The 13054-nt window shown below is 44.1% G+C and overlaps 1 protein-coding gene across 3 annotated transcripts in view; it reads right to left on the bottom strand.

Moving 5' to 3' along the window:
* Nucleotides 1-13054, bottom strand: part of SLC4A5 (solute carrier family 4 member 5) — a 97611-nt gene that overhangs the window by 42771 nt on the left and 41786 nt on the right. For all 3 annotated transcript variants that reach the window (XM_045979541.1, XM_045979542.1, XM_045979543.1), the window contains 2 exons: nt 953-1113; nt 116-271 (listed from right to left, as the gene is read on the bottom strand). In XM_045979541.1, the coding sequence (XP_045835497.1) occupies nt 116-271; nt 953-1113 (317 nt within the window). The remainder of the gene's footprint in view (nt 1-115; nt 272-952; nt 1114-13054) is intronic.

Here is a 13054-nt window from a genome sequence, read left to right as displayed (position 1 = left end):
CAGAAGCCTCCACGTTGCCAAGACTCTCCAGCCACCAAGGTGGGCTCACTCGGCCCCTGGGACTTGACACCAGCCCCTACATGCCCATTGCCCACGAGCATATGGCCCGACTCACTGGTGGTGGAGGAGACGGACTTTCCAATGTCGACCAAGGAGCGGTGGATGGGCTTCTTGGTTTGGTGACGGTGTTTCCTCAGGAGGACATAGCTGACCCTCTCCCGGAGCTCAGGCCGCAGGAGGCCATCCTCGATTTGCTTCTCAATGACGTCATCTAAGTGGGGAACAGACACACCTCATCCATGTAGGACAGAAGGACCAGGTGTGTGGGGGTCTTGTTTCGTCTGTTATCAGTCGGTTAAAAGTAACTAAAGGAGACTGGAGCTCTGGAAATAGTTCCAGTTTTTCCACAAACCATGGAAACACGGGCAGGTCACAGGCCTTTGAGTACATGCGCGCGCGCGTGTGTGTGTACAACTCTACCCTCTATCAATGCTATGGTGAAAAGTCAATGAAGTACCCTAAGAAGCACAGAAGTTCTGTGTTCAATGGTTTTAGTGCTAACATGAAGTCCTTTTAGAAAAGCATTTGGGGCAAAACACTTGTGGCAAATTTGGGTGGAACAAAATTCGCAAACATTTTAGGGACAATAAGAGCTAATTCCCTGAAGATGAATGATGATCCATTTACTCTGACAAGAGACAGGTTGCCATGGTCATAGGTATCTCTGACAACACTAGGAAGTCCCTCTCTCTTTTGCTCCCTTGCAGGATGGCATTTCAGAAGATGGCATTTTCCCTGCTGGAGCTCTACATGGGACCCAGACCTGGAGCCACTGTGCTGGGAGTGTTAGACCCAGAGCCCAGTCTCTGCAGAATTGGGCAGGCATCACATAGACCTATCACAGGCATGAGGCTGCCATGGCTTTCTGGGGCCCCAGCCATCCCTGCCTCACCTATGATCTGTGGTAAGGAGCCGCTGTCCAGATCCAGCAGCACCGTCCCCGTCTGCAAGCAGGTCCGCAGCTCAAAGAGGCTGTGCAGTGACAGTGTAGACACGTGCGGCTTGCTCCAGCGTTCGCCTCCTTCCTCTACCTTTTCTTCAAACTTTATCCACCTGGAAGGGGTTAGGATGGGGCTCAGCATGGCCACTGTCCTCAGGAGCACCCCCCAGCGGGTCTCCCCGGGTAAAAGGGTGCGACCTGTTGTTGGGACACTGCTGCTGGGCTCCCAGGCAGAGGACCTTGGGAACCTTCTCACTCCCCCCACCCACCCCACCCCGCCACTTCTCCCCATGCTGTCGCACTCAGGGTAAAGTGACATTCCAGAGCAGGACCATAAATGGGCATGAGGGGTCTTTTGGGGGGTGGCAGAAATGTTCCCAAACTGGATTTGGTAATGGTTGCACAATTCTGTACATTCACTAAAAGTCATTTAATTGTACATTTAAAATGAGGGGAAAAAACAAAACAAAAAAAAATGAGGGAAGTTGATGATAACCTATAAAAATAAGGCTGTCTTTAAAAAAAGTATCAACGGGAACCTGGCTACCCAGGGTGGGTGACACATGTGTTCAGCATCTGCCTTATGGGGTGTGGTTCGCAGGGAGCAGAGAAAGCATTCCTGAAAAAACGTTTTTCCCCACAGCTTCTACTGCAGGGCCTGGAGATTCTACACACCCACTCTGGGTTTTGGTTCTCAAAGTTCTTATTAAAATCTATAGATCAGGGGCGCCTGGGTGGGTCAGTGGTTTAAGCCTCTGCCTTCGGCTCGGGTCGTGATCTCAGGGTCCTGGGATCGGGCCCCACATCGGGCTCTCTGCTCAATGGGGAGCCTGTTTCTCCCTCTCTCTCTGCCTGCCTCTCTGCCTTCTTGTGACCTCTCTCTCTGTCAAATAAATAAAAAAAATATTTTTTAAAATTTATAGATCATCTGGGGAAGGAAAGAAATTAAACCAAGGGTGCATAGGAATTTTTTCTTTCTAGAGGACAGAATCAGAGACTGGGTAGGGTTGCTGAGTGGAGGCCTGGGACAGCCCGGCAGAGGACAGCAGCAGACAGCCTGGAGAGGTGTCAGGAGCTCACGGCCGACAGGCTCCTTTGCGAGACGCCAACCTCAAGTTAGTGGGTAGCTTCAAGCTATTCCAATCAAAACCCCAAAAGAGTATTTTTGGACCATGTGACTAATTCTGAAGTTCTTCTGAAAAAGTACATGCCTGAAAATGGTTGGGGAAAATCTTAAAAAAAGAATGGGCATGGCCATGCTGTTAGGAGACAGAGAAACTCGCCTAAAAGCTGGAGTGTGATTCCTGTCTAAATACAGACAAAGGGATCAATGAACAACAGTCTACAAGCAGACCTGGGCCCTCATGGGAATTTGGGTTTTGATAGAGGAGTTGTTTAAAAGATGACCAACTTAAAAATAAAAAAAAAACTTACCTGTCACCTACTTCTAACCAAACGCAATATTAAATTCTCTTATGGATTAAAGTCTAAACATAAAGTTAAATCTACGATGGACTATTCCTGACTCTTAAAAAGAGAAGAAACTCTGGCACATGCTATAACATGGATGAATCTTGAAGACTTCATACTACATGGAAGCCAGGCGCAGAAGATGAACACTGCAGGAGTCCACTTACGTGGAGAACCCGAGTAACCAAATTCACAGAGACAGGCAGTAGAATGGTGGCTTCCAGGGGCTGTGGGGAATGGGGAATGGGGCTTACTGTCTGATGGATAGAGAGTTTCAGTTTTGCAAGATGAAAATTACTTCTGGAGATGAATGGTGGAGACAGTCACTCCATCATCACCTTAGGTGAACGTATCTAAGGTCACTGAACTGTACATTTAACCGTGGTTGGAATGGTAAATCCATTTTATGTATATTTTCCCACAATTAAAATAATTTAAAATGTATAAACAACAATAAAAATGTACTACAAGAGAATATAGGAAAGTCTTCTCATATTCTTGGTTCTATAGAAAGAATTCCTAAACAAGATGTAAAACCACAAGGGAGAAAAAACGGGCAGCTTTTGTTACATAAAACTAAACTAAACTAAAACTTCTGTATGACAAAATAAGACAAAGTTCCAAGAAATACAACACTGTGGGAGAATATTTACAACACACAGGGCATCAAAAATTGATATTTATAATATCACACAACTCCTTCACATCAATAAGAAAAATTCAAATTACCCAACTGACAAGTGAACGGTTCTGGAAAGAAATGAAGATGGCCAGAAGACCTTCAACTTTACTAGGAATCAAGAACATTTAAATTATTGCAAACTGGATGACATTCTTCATTTCTCATATTGGCAAAAATAAACAAGACTGGTGACTTCCGTTGTCGGTGAAAACATGGCGGATGTGGGCGTGAGATTAGTGGGTGTACGTACACAGTGTACGCATGCATGCATATGCTGTGAGTATGTGTACAGTGGAACGGCACACTCTTGGTGTGGGGAACCGGGCAGCTGCTGTCAACATTTAGTGGGCATGTCTTTTATTGCAGTGATTCCATTTCTAGGAAATTATCACAGAAATATCATGACACACCTGCATACAGTAAAATGTATACAAGGATATTCACTGCAGCTTTGTTCATAAAGGTGAAGAACTAGAAACATGGTCACAGTGATTCTCCCCACATGCCTGCTGCACAACATCCCTCAGAGGTAAAGAGTATGAGAGTGAATGATGCATACTGACAGGACAGAAACTACCGTCACATTTTATAAAAAAAGAAACACACACATCCTTGTGTTTGGCCACATGTGTCTATAAGTGCCTGGTAGAAGCTTTAGAAGGCTACCTGTCAAATGGTCAACAATGAGTCTGGGGAGAGGAGTGGGTTTGCTGGTGGGAGAGGGGTTAAGAGACTCTCATTCTGGGTTTAATTATGGTAGCAACAGGGCAGCCTGACAACCAGGTTGTGTGAGTCCCAGCTCCATCATTTATTAGCTGTGGGCTTTATCATTTTGTTTTCTTCAGGAATAATAATAGTACGTAACAGAGCAGAGTCCAGGACGAAAGTCACATTCTGTTAGTGTCAGTTATTAAGGTAAAAATAAAGAACATTGCTTTTGTAATTTTAGAAACAATGAAATATAAGAAAGCAGGGGCTTTCAAAGATCTTGCAACCAGAGGACACCATGGTTGATATTTCAAGGACTATCATTATTATTATATTTAATTTTTGAGAGAGAGAGAGAGCATACGAGGTGGGGAGAAGTGGAGGGGGAAGGGGAGAGGGACAGAGACCCTTAAGCAGGCTCCGTGCCCAGTGTGGAGGCTGAAATGGGGCCCCATCCCAGGACCCTGAGATCATAACCTGACCTGAAATTGAGTCTGACACTTCACTGACTGAGCCACCCGGGTGCCCCTACACAACTATCATTATAGGTCTGTGTGCATCAATGCACACGTGTACATATGCACACACACAATTTTACATTAATGACACCATAAGGACATAATACCTATTGGACATTCTTTCATGTCTACAAATGTATATAAATATTGATATCATTTTAAAGGCTCTTTAGCATTTATTTTGTTGCATAAATGGACCACAATTGATATGAATAACCCTCACTGGTGGACATTTAGGTTATTTCTAATTTTTTTCTTCAGATTTGATTTATTCATTTGAAAGAGAGAGAGAGAGGGCAAGTCTGAACAGGGGGAGAGGCAGAAAAGATGGAGAAGCAGGCTCCCTGCTGAGAGGGAGCCCGATGCGGGGGCTCAATCCTAGAACCCTGAGATCATGACCTCAGCAGAAGGCAGATGCTTAATCGACTGAGCCACCCAGGTGTCCCCTAATTATTCTTTATTATAAATAAGGCTGGCTTGAATATCCCTGGCCCTGTTCAATAATTCCCTTAGGATAAGCTCTCAGAGGTGGATTGCTGTGTCTGTACACTTCTAAGTGAATGATATACATTGCCAAACTGTTCTCCAGAAAGCTTCCGCCAATTTACACTTCCACCAATGCACAACCTCACATTACCCTGAAGTCTCTCAAACCCTGGTATTGTCATTCTTTTTCACTTTTGTTCATTCGGTAATTGAAAACTTACATCACGTTTGCATTCTTCTGATTACTAGTGAGGCTGGACATTTTTTTCTTTTGTCAGAATTCTTCTTTACACACCTGTGTGAGTGCTCTGCCTCGTGAATGCCTAACTTACACTTATTTGTGACCAGTTAACCAGGGGCCTGGCAGGGCCTTGGGGGCTTGAATGGACACAGGATGGGAGGTTGGATTAGAAGAGGCTTGGGAGGTGAGGACCTATAACATGGGGGTTGGAGCAGAGACCATGCATACACTTGTCTTAAGATTTACCAAAGCGTAGCTGACTTTTTTAAATGGGAAAAATCTGTTTGGAGGAAACATTAGCTAAATTATGGTAGATCCAAGACTGTGTGATGTCAATACAAAGTTTTTCTAAAAGTGGTATTAATATAAGAGTTGGTAAGGAAGAGATCAAAGGACAAATCCAAATGTTTTGATTGAGAAGATGCTTACCCTCTCCCTGAGACTTTTCTCCCATGCAAGCAATCACATTGCCCTGTTTTTTCTCTAAAATATGCAAGATAAATTATACTGTCACCTTGTCACTGAAGACCCTTTGCTACTCTATAGCCTTGCCCTATCCACCAAAAGGTGTGATGTGTCCCAGTACACCAGGCCGCTTGCATTGACTGCTCTCTACCCTGTCTCGTGAACTTTCTCTGGCAGCTCTCTGCCATGACATCCGTTCTTAGTGTTCTGCCTGTGCAAATCCAATTCCACCCAGAAAGAGTGGGTGAGAGCATACCTTCTCTTTGAAATATCCTCTATTATCTCCAGACAGCAAGGACAATCAGTTCTCTCTTCCTCCCAGAACTTCAAATATTTGTACTGTATTGGGTCCCCACAACACAGTCGGAGCACAGTTTGCAGAAAAGCAAAGTTATCTATTTCCAAGTTCAGGGCAATATCAGATCTAGTCTCCTACTACCAGCATCCCTGGAGAACTTGATTTCGAAGAATCCCAGGACACTCAACAACTTTACTAGGAACAGCTCTCCAGGTCCTCTTTGCAACTATTTTGGGAATCCAGATGTTGCAACAGTGAGCCAGTGCCCTGAAACTTAACTTTGTGTTTTTAATGGAGACTACTAGACATCGAGCTCACTTTTACCTTGAGTGGAACATGGAAACATGGAGGACCCAAGATGTGTAGCAATGGTTTTCAACTTTGGCTGCTAATTAGAATTTCCTGGGGAGATTTTGTAAAATACACCCCTTCCGGAGGGTGACCTGACCCTGAAAGCTCCCAGTTTATGTGACTGTGCCCTGAGGGTTGAGGAGCCCTTGCTCTTGAATCATACAGTCTGTGTCATTCAGGGATGGCTGGACTTGTCTGGGGTCCCAATGCAGACAAGCAGTTCTGTGCATGTGGGTCTCACTCTCCTGTACAAGAGGAAACATGGCTTTGAGAACACCAGCTGAAAGAGCAGACCATATCTTCGGAGTCTCCTTCCTAGCATGGCCATTTTTTCCCCCTGTATCTTTGATTTATATAATTGGAGTACACACACTATATCAGTGTGCCTCCCTCAAACTTTAATGTACAAAAAAAATCACAGAGATATTGTTAAAATATAGATTCTGATTCACCAGGTCTGGGGTGGGGTCCCAGATTCTGCATTTCTAACGAGCTCCTAGCTTTTGAGAGTCATGGATCTATATAGTGAGACGTCCTCTTTCCTCTCTGTTTTCCAGATCGGACCATTTCATTTTCTTTCTTTCTTTTTATTTTTAAGATTCTATTTATTATTTTTTTGACAGAAAGATCACAAGTTGGCAGAGAGGCAGGCAGAGAGAGAGGGGGAAGCAGGCTCTCCACTGAGCAGAGAGCCCGACACAGGGCTCGATCCCTGGACCCTGAGATCATGACCTGAGTTGAAAGCAGAGGCTTAACCCACTGAGCGCGGGTGCCCCTGACTCCTTCATTTTCTACTGCCCAGCAAGAAGACCACTTCCTCTCAAACCTCTACCAGTCATCCTGTTTATTTCTCCAACAGTACACTGAGGACAGGGTTCTCAAACTGAAGTACACATCAGTATCACTGGAAGGCTTAGGAAAATACAGATTACCAGGTCTCACCCTAGAGTTTCTGATTTCATAGGTCTCAGGCAGAAGAGAAGGAGCACCAAGAATATGGACATTTCTGGGGCGCCTGGGTGGCTCAGTGGATTAAGCCGCTGCCTTCGGCTCAGGTCATGATCTCAGGGTCCTGGGATCGAGCCCCGCATCGGGCTCTCTGCTCGGCGGGGAGCCTGCTTCCTCCTCTCTCTCTGCCTGCCTCTCTGCCTACTTGTGACCTCTCTCTCTGTCAAATAAATAAATAAAATCTTTAAAAAAAAAAAGAATATGGACATTTCTAACAAGTTCCTAGATGATGCTGATGCTATGATCTAGGGACCACACTTTAAGAACCCATATCCTAGGATAATGATTCTTAAACTGAGTTGCACAGAAAAATATCTCAGATGCTTTTAAAACTTTGATGCCTAGGTCTATCCTAGATCAATTTACACCAGAATACCTGAGTGGGTGGGTGGGGCATCTGGGTGGCTCAGTCGGTTAGGTGTCTGCCTTCAGCTCAGGTCAATATCTCAGGGGCTCAAGTCAAGATCGCAGGGTTCTGGGATCAAGCCCTCATCAGGATCCCAACTAAGCAGGGAGCCTACTTCTCCCTCACCTTCTGCCTACTACTCCCCCTTCTTCTGCTCTCTATCTCTCTGTTAAATAAATAAATAAGATATTCAGAATACCTGAGTGGGATCTAGGCAACTCTGCTATAGACCATTATGGGTAAAGTTCCTGACTTCTGGGGCTCAGATGCTAAAATAAACTATTAATTGTAGTCAATCATGTTTCCTGGTTATTTGGATATATACCTGCTTCCCCAAATAGACATCAAGCTTCTTGAGGACAGGGACCACTGCTTTCTCACCAGTGTCCCCTTACTGTCATTAAACGCTCACTCCTTTCTGCTTGAGGGTAGTGAGTCTTGACTGATCACGTTGGGTGAAGTCTAGGAGGAGGAAACGACTGGAGAAAAGAGACAATGGTGGGGCTTAATACTGGGAACAACCGAACTGATAACCATCATAGTCATCAGACACACACAAAGATCAGTGGGTAGGAGCGGCCTCCTGATAAAGGCAGACACTGGTGAAAACAGTCTTCTGAAAAAGGCAGACTGGAATTAGACAAGCCTGGATCCCACCATCACTTTAAAATAAATATAGATGGGTGGCTCAGTGGGTTAAGTCTCTGCCTTTGGCTCAGGTCATGATCTCAGGGTCCTGGGATCGAGCCCCGCGTCAGGCTCTCTGCTCAGTAGAGAGCCTGCTTCCCCCCCTCCCTGCCTGCCTCTCTGCCTATTTGTGATCTCTGTCTGTCAAGTAAATAAATAAAATCTTTTTAAAAAATAAATAGAATAAAATAAATATAGATGTTAAGGGGCGCCTGGGTGGCTCAGTGGTTTAAGCTGCTGCCTTCGGCTCAGGTCATGATCTCAGGGTCCTGGGATCGAGTCCCACATCAGGCTCTCTGCTCAGCAGGGAGCCTGCTTCCCTCTCACTCTCTCTGTCTGCCTCTCTGCCTACTTATGATCTCTCTCTGTCAAATAAATAAATAAAATCTTTTAAAAAAAAATATAGATGTTAAACCCCATCAGAGACATATGCAATCCAGAAGGTGCAAAACCTATAGGACAAATGATGCCGTTTCTTTAGCAATAACAACAACTATGAGGGAAAAATAGAGGAGGAAGAACCTGTAGAATAAAAATGACTTCAGAGACCTATCTCCCAAATGCAGTATGTGAACCAACTTTATATATATATAAGTCATGTGAGCTTCCCAGGCACCCCTAGACCAACTATATTTTTTAAAAAATAGAGGAGATGATCTGAGAAATATAGACACTGCCTAGATAATTCCATGAAAATAAAGAATTAGAAGTGTCTGGGTAGCTCAGCTGGTTAAGTGTCCAACTCTTGATTTCAGCTCAGGTCATGATCTCAGGGTCCTGGGATCCAGCCCCGCATCGGGCTCCACGCGGAGCATGGAGCCTGCTTAAGATTCTCTCCTTCCCTCACCCTCTGCCCCTCCCCCCACAAAAAAATTTAAAAATGAAAAATTAGTGTCATTTAAAAAAAAAAAGATGTGACAATGGTATTATGGTTGAAGCAATACCCAAGTAATTATTTTTTTAAAGATTTTATTTATTTGAATACCTAAGTAATTAAAACAGGGTCTTGAAGATGGTCTGTGGCTCAAGATCCATAGTCACAGTGGCATTATTCACTATAGCTAAACTGTGGAAGCCACCCAAGTGTGCACCAGTGGATGAATGGATAAGCAAATGTGGGATATACACACAATGGACTATTACTGAACCTTAAAAGGGAAGGGAATTCTGGCATATCCTACCACACCAATGAACCTGGAGGACATTATGCCATAATAACAAAGTGCAATAAGCCAGTCATGAAAAGACAAATAGGGTATGGTTCCACTTCTATGAGGTAGTTAGAGTCGTCAAAATCATGGAGACATAAGGTAGAAGGGTGGGTTCCAGGTGCCGGGGGTAAGGGGAGAAAGGAGAGTTATTGTTTCATGGGTCCCCGGTTTCAGTTTTAGAAGTTGAGAGCACTGTGAGGGTGGATGGGGGTGATAGCTGCACAGCATTAGAAATGTATTTAAAATCACTGCACTGGGGGCACCTGGGTGACTCACTGGGTTAAAGCCTCTGCCTTCGTCTCGGGTCATGATCCCGGGGTCCTGGGATTGAGCCCCGCATCAGGCGCTCTGCTCAGCGGGGAGCCTGCTTCCTCTTCTCTTCTCTCTCTCTCTGCCTGCCTCTCTGCCTGCTTGTGATCTCTATCTGTCAAGTACATAAATAAAATCTTAAAAAAATAAAATAAAATAAAATCACTGCACAGGATGCTTAAAAAACAGCCAAGATGGTAAGCATTATGTTAAGTATATTTTACCACAATAAAAAAATGGGAAAGAAAGAAGAAAAGAGACCTTATCTTTTAGAAGCACACACTGAAACATTTGCAGATGGAATGGTGTGTGTCTGGGATTCGTGTCACTGTGATCCAGTGTGTGTGTGTTCGGGTGGAGGGAGTGGCAAGCAAGGAACAGAGACACAAGATTGGCCATGACTTAGCTGGTAACCATTGAACCTGGGTGATGGGTGTGCGGGGGCTCATTCTACTACATACTACTTTCAAATTTAAATCTTCCATAATAAAATGTGTAACCACTTGTCAGAAGGAATACAGGAATGGGCTCTTTAAAAAGCGTCTGATCAGAGCCTGGCTTAAAAACTCTTGGACGCCTAATAAAATGGTTAATGTGTAATCCCAAGCAACTCATTGCAAAGTGACCTTTATACCATGGTTGGCTTTTAAAAATAGGGAATTAGAGTTGGAGAAACAGGTCAAGTGGAAAGAAAATCTCTGGGCTGGAAAGGAACTCACAGGGATTTTGTCCAGCTGGGAGGCGGGGCACCAGGTGCCCCTCTTGTAGCTGGGGAGGAGCTGAACAGAACCGTGAAGAGTCACATGTCCCAGAAAGCAGTTCCCTGTCACGCACAGAGGGTGTGGAACAGTGGCCTTTTCTGTGACTCAGAACTCGGCCACAGTTACGATTAGAGAAGCTGCGTTCGGTTAATACCTAGAGTGGCAGAAAGTGTCATGGGGGCAAGCTGCCAGGTATAGCCAAGGCTTTCCAACACTTAAACCAGGTTGTTAGAAGAAGACGGGGTTCTCCTGGAAAGAGCTGGAAACCAGAAGACCTGAATTCTAGCTCTCTCCTCGGACGGAGACTTAAATGATAACCCCACTCGCCCTGTCCTGGCCAGTGTATCAGTCACTCTTAACCTCAGCTGCACTGGTGTCATTTGGGAGCTTGTGACAAATTCCAGCACCTAGGGCTGAACCCCAGACTAATGACATCAGAATCCTAGGTGCCTGAGAATCGGACATCAGTACTTTTAAAAAGGAAGACATAGGTCTTTAAGAGGATAATGAGCAGGCCATCGGGTGTAGTTAGCAAAGAAAAAGTCTGGAAAATATAGACAAACATTTTGACTGGAGTGGAGGTCCTTTCTTTCTGCGCTTATTTTGCATATCATTATTATTAGATTATATCCTGGTTAATTTGTTTGCAAAAATTCCTCTAAGACTATCCTAAACTTAAAGATTAAAAAAATGTAGGGGTGCCTGGCTGGCTCAGTCAGAAAAGCCTGTGACTCTTGATCTCAGGGTCGTGAGTTCGAGCCCCATGTGGAGTGTAGAGACACTAAAACTAAAAACTTCAATAAAAAAAATAAAGATTTAGGGGCGCCTGGGTGGCTCAGTGGGTTAAGCCGCTGCCTTCGGCTCAGGTCATGATCTCAGGGTCCTGGGATCGAATCCCGCATGGGGCTCTCTGCTCAGCAGGGAGCCTGCCTCCCTCTCTCTCTCTCTCTCTCTCTCTGCCTGCCTCTCTGCCTAGTTGTGATTTCTCTCTGTCAAATAAATAAATAAAATCTTAAAAAAAAAAAATAAAGATTTAAAAAAGTAATCTCCGGGGTGCCTGGGTGGCCCTGTGGGTTAAAGCCTCTGCCTTCGGCTCGGGTCATGATCTCAGGGTCCTGGGATCAAGCCCCACATCGGGCTCTCTGCTCAGCAGGGAGCCTGCTTCCTCCTCTCTCTCTCTCTGCCTGCCTCTCTGCCTACTTGTGATCTCTGTCTGTCAAATAAATAAATAAATTTTTTTTAAAAAAAGTAATCTCCTATAGAAAGCAGCCTTTAATGTTAAGGTTACGTTGCCTCTAAACATCTGTTGTAAAACTTATATTTGTGTGAATTTATTGCTCAGATGAAGTTATGTATACTCACCTAAAAGTTGAGAAGTACACACTACACTGGTAATTCTCCACTTCTACGGCCTCACTGACCTTATTCTGCACCTCTCTCATCCCTGCCCCATCACCATTGTCCAAAGACTTGACTTCCATGTCTCAGTTACAAAGCATCAAGACATGGTGTTTTTGCTTGCTGCTTGGGGCCAGCTGGTAATAGATTTTGTGACTTTAACGGATTCATTCTTAAAAGTAACACAAATATGAGTTTTCCCCCATCATCTGGCAAAGCTGTTTAACTTTGCTTTGAGTCATATCAACACCCTGAATTTTCCAGCAGAAACCAAAGGCCAGTGTTAATTCTCTCAGGGGCCAATCAAGAATTTTCCTGGAAATGTCTGAGATATCTTTAGATATTCCCTAGTTTCAGTCTTTGAAAGAGGCACCAAGAGATGGCATTTGGAAGAAAAGTTTTTCAAAAGGGGAACTCCTAAGCAAATTTTTGCCCATTCCTACAACTTATTTGGCAAATTCTTACTACATAATGATAAGCACATGTATTTAAAAAAAAAATATATATATATATATATATACATATATATATATAAAGTAACACAAAAAAGTTACTTCTATGACTGATTAAAATTGCACATATGGTATATATGTTCACAAACCAAACATGACAGTGAATTTGAAAGACTAAAGCATGGAAGACTGAGCAGGCAGGTATGGGTCAAGGGTCAACATGGTAATGCAGAGGTTTAGAAGGTACCAGCAGGAGAAAAGCCTCACAGGTCTCTTAGGGTATCCACCCCAGAGCAGACTCAGAAATTTGTCTTTTTATTGTCCCAGAGATGATTAGTTCCAAGGATACTGACTAATGGTAACCAAGTTCAGAAGGATCGATGAGTAAACCCAAATTTACAATGAGCTTTCCAACAGTTACGGAGTTAGTTACTGTCATCTTGCAGCCCTTGCTTTCTCTCCTTCTAGGCAGATGCACGGGGAAAGCCAAATTATCATCAGAGAGATACGGAATCAGAACGGAGGCTACGTAACTCAAATGTTTAACAGACAGGATAAATGGAATCTTCCATCTCTGCAAATGAGATTTGTCTGGGACTGGGA

The sequence above is a fragment of the Meles meles genome, chromosome 15, assembly GCF_922984935.1.
Source record: "Meles meles chromosome 15, mMelMel3.1 paternal haplotype, whole genome shotgun sequence".
Taxonomy (NCBI): domain Eukaryota; kingdom Metazoa; phylum Chordata; class Mammalia; order Carnivora; family Mustelidae; genus Meles; species Meles meles.
The sequence above is the reverse complement of the archived record's forward strand: the minus strand, read 5'-3'. Positions and strand labels throughout refer to the sequence as shown.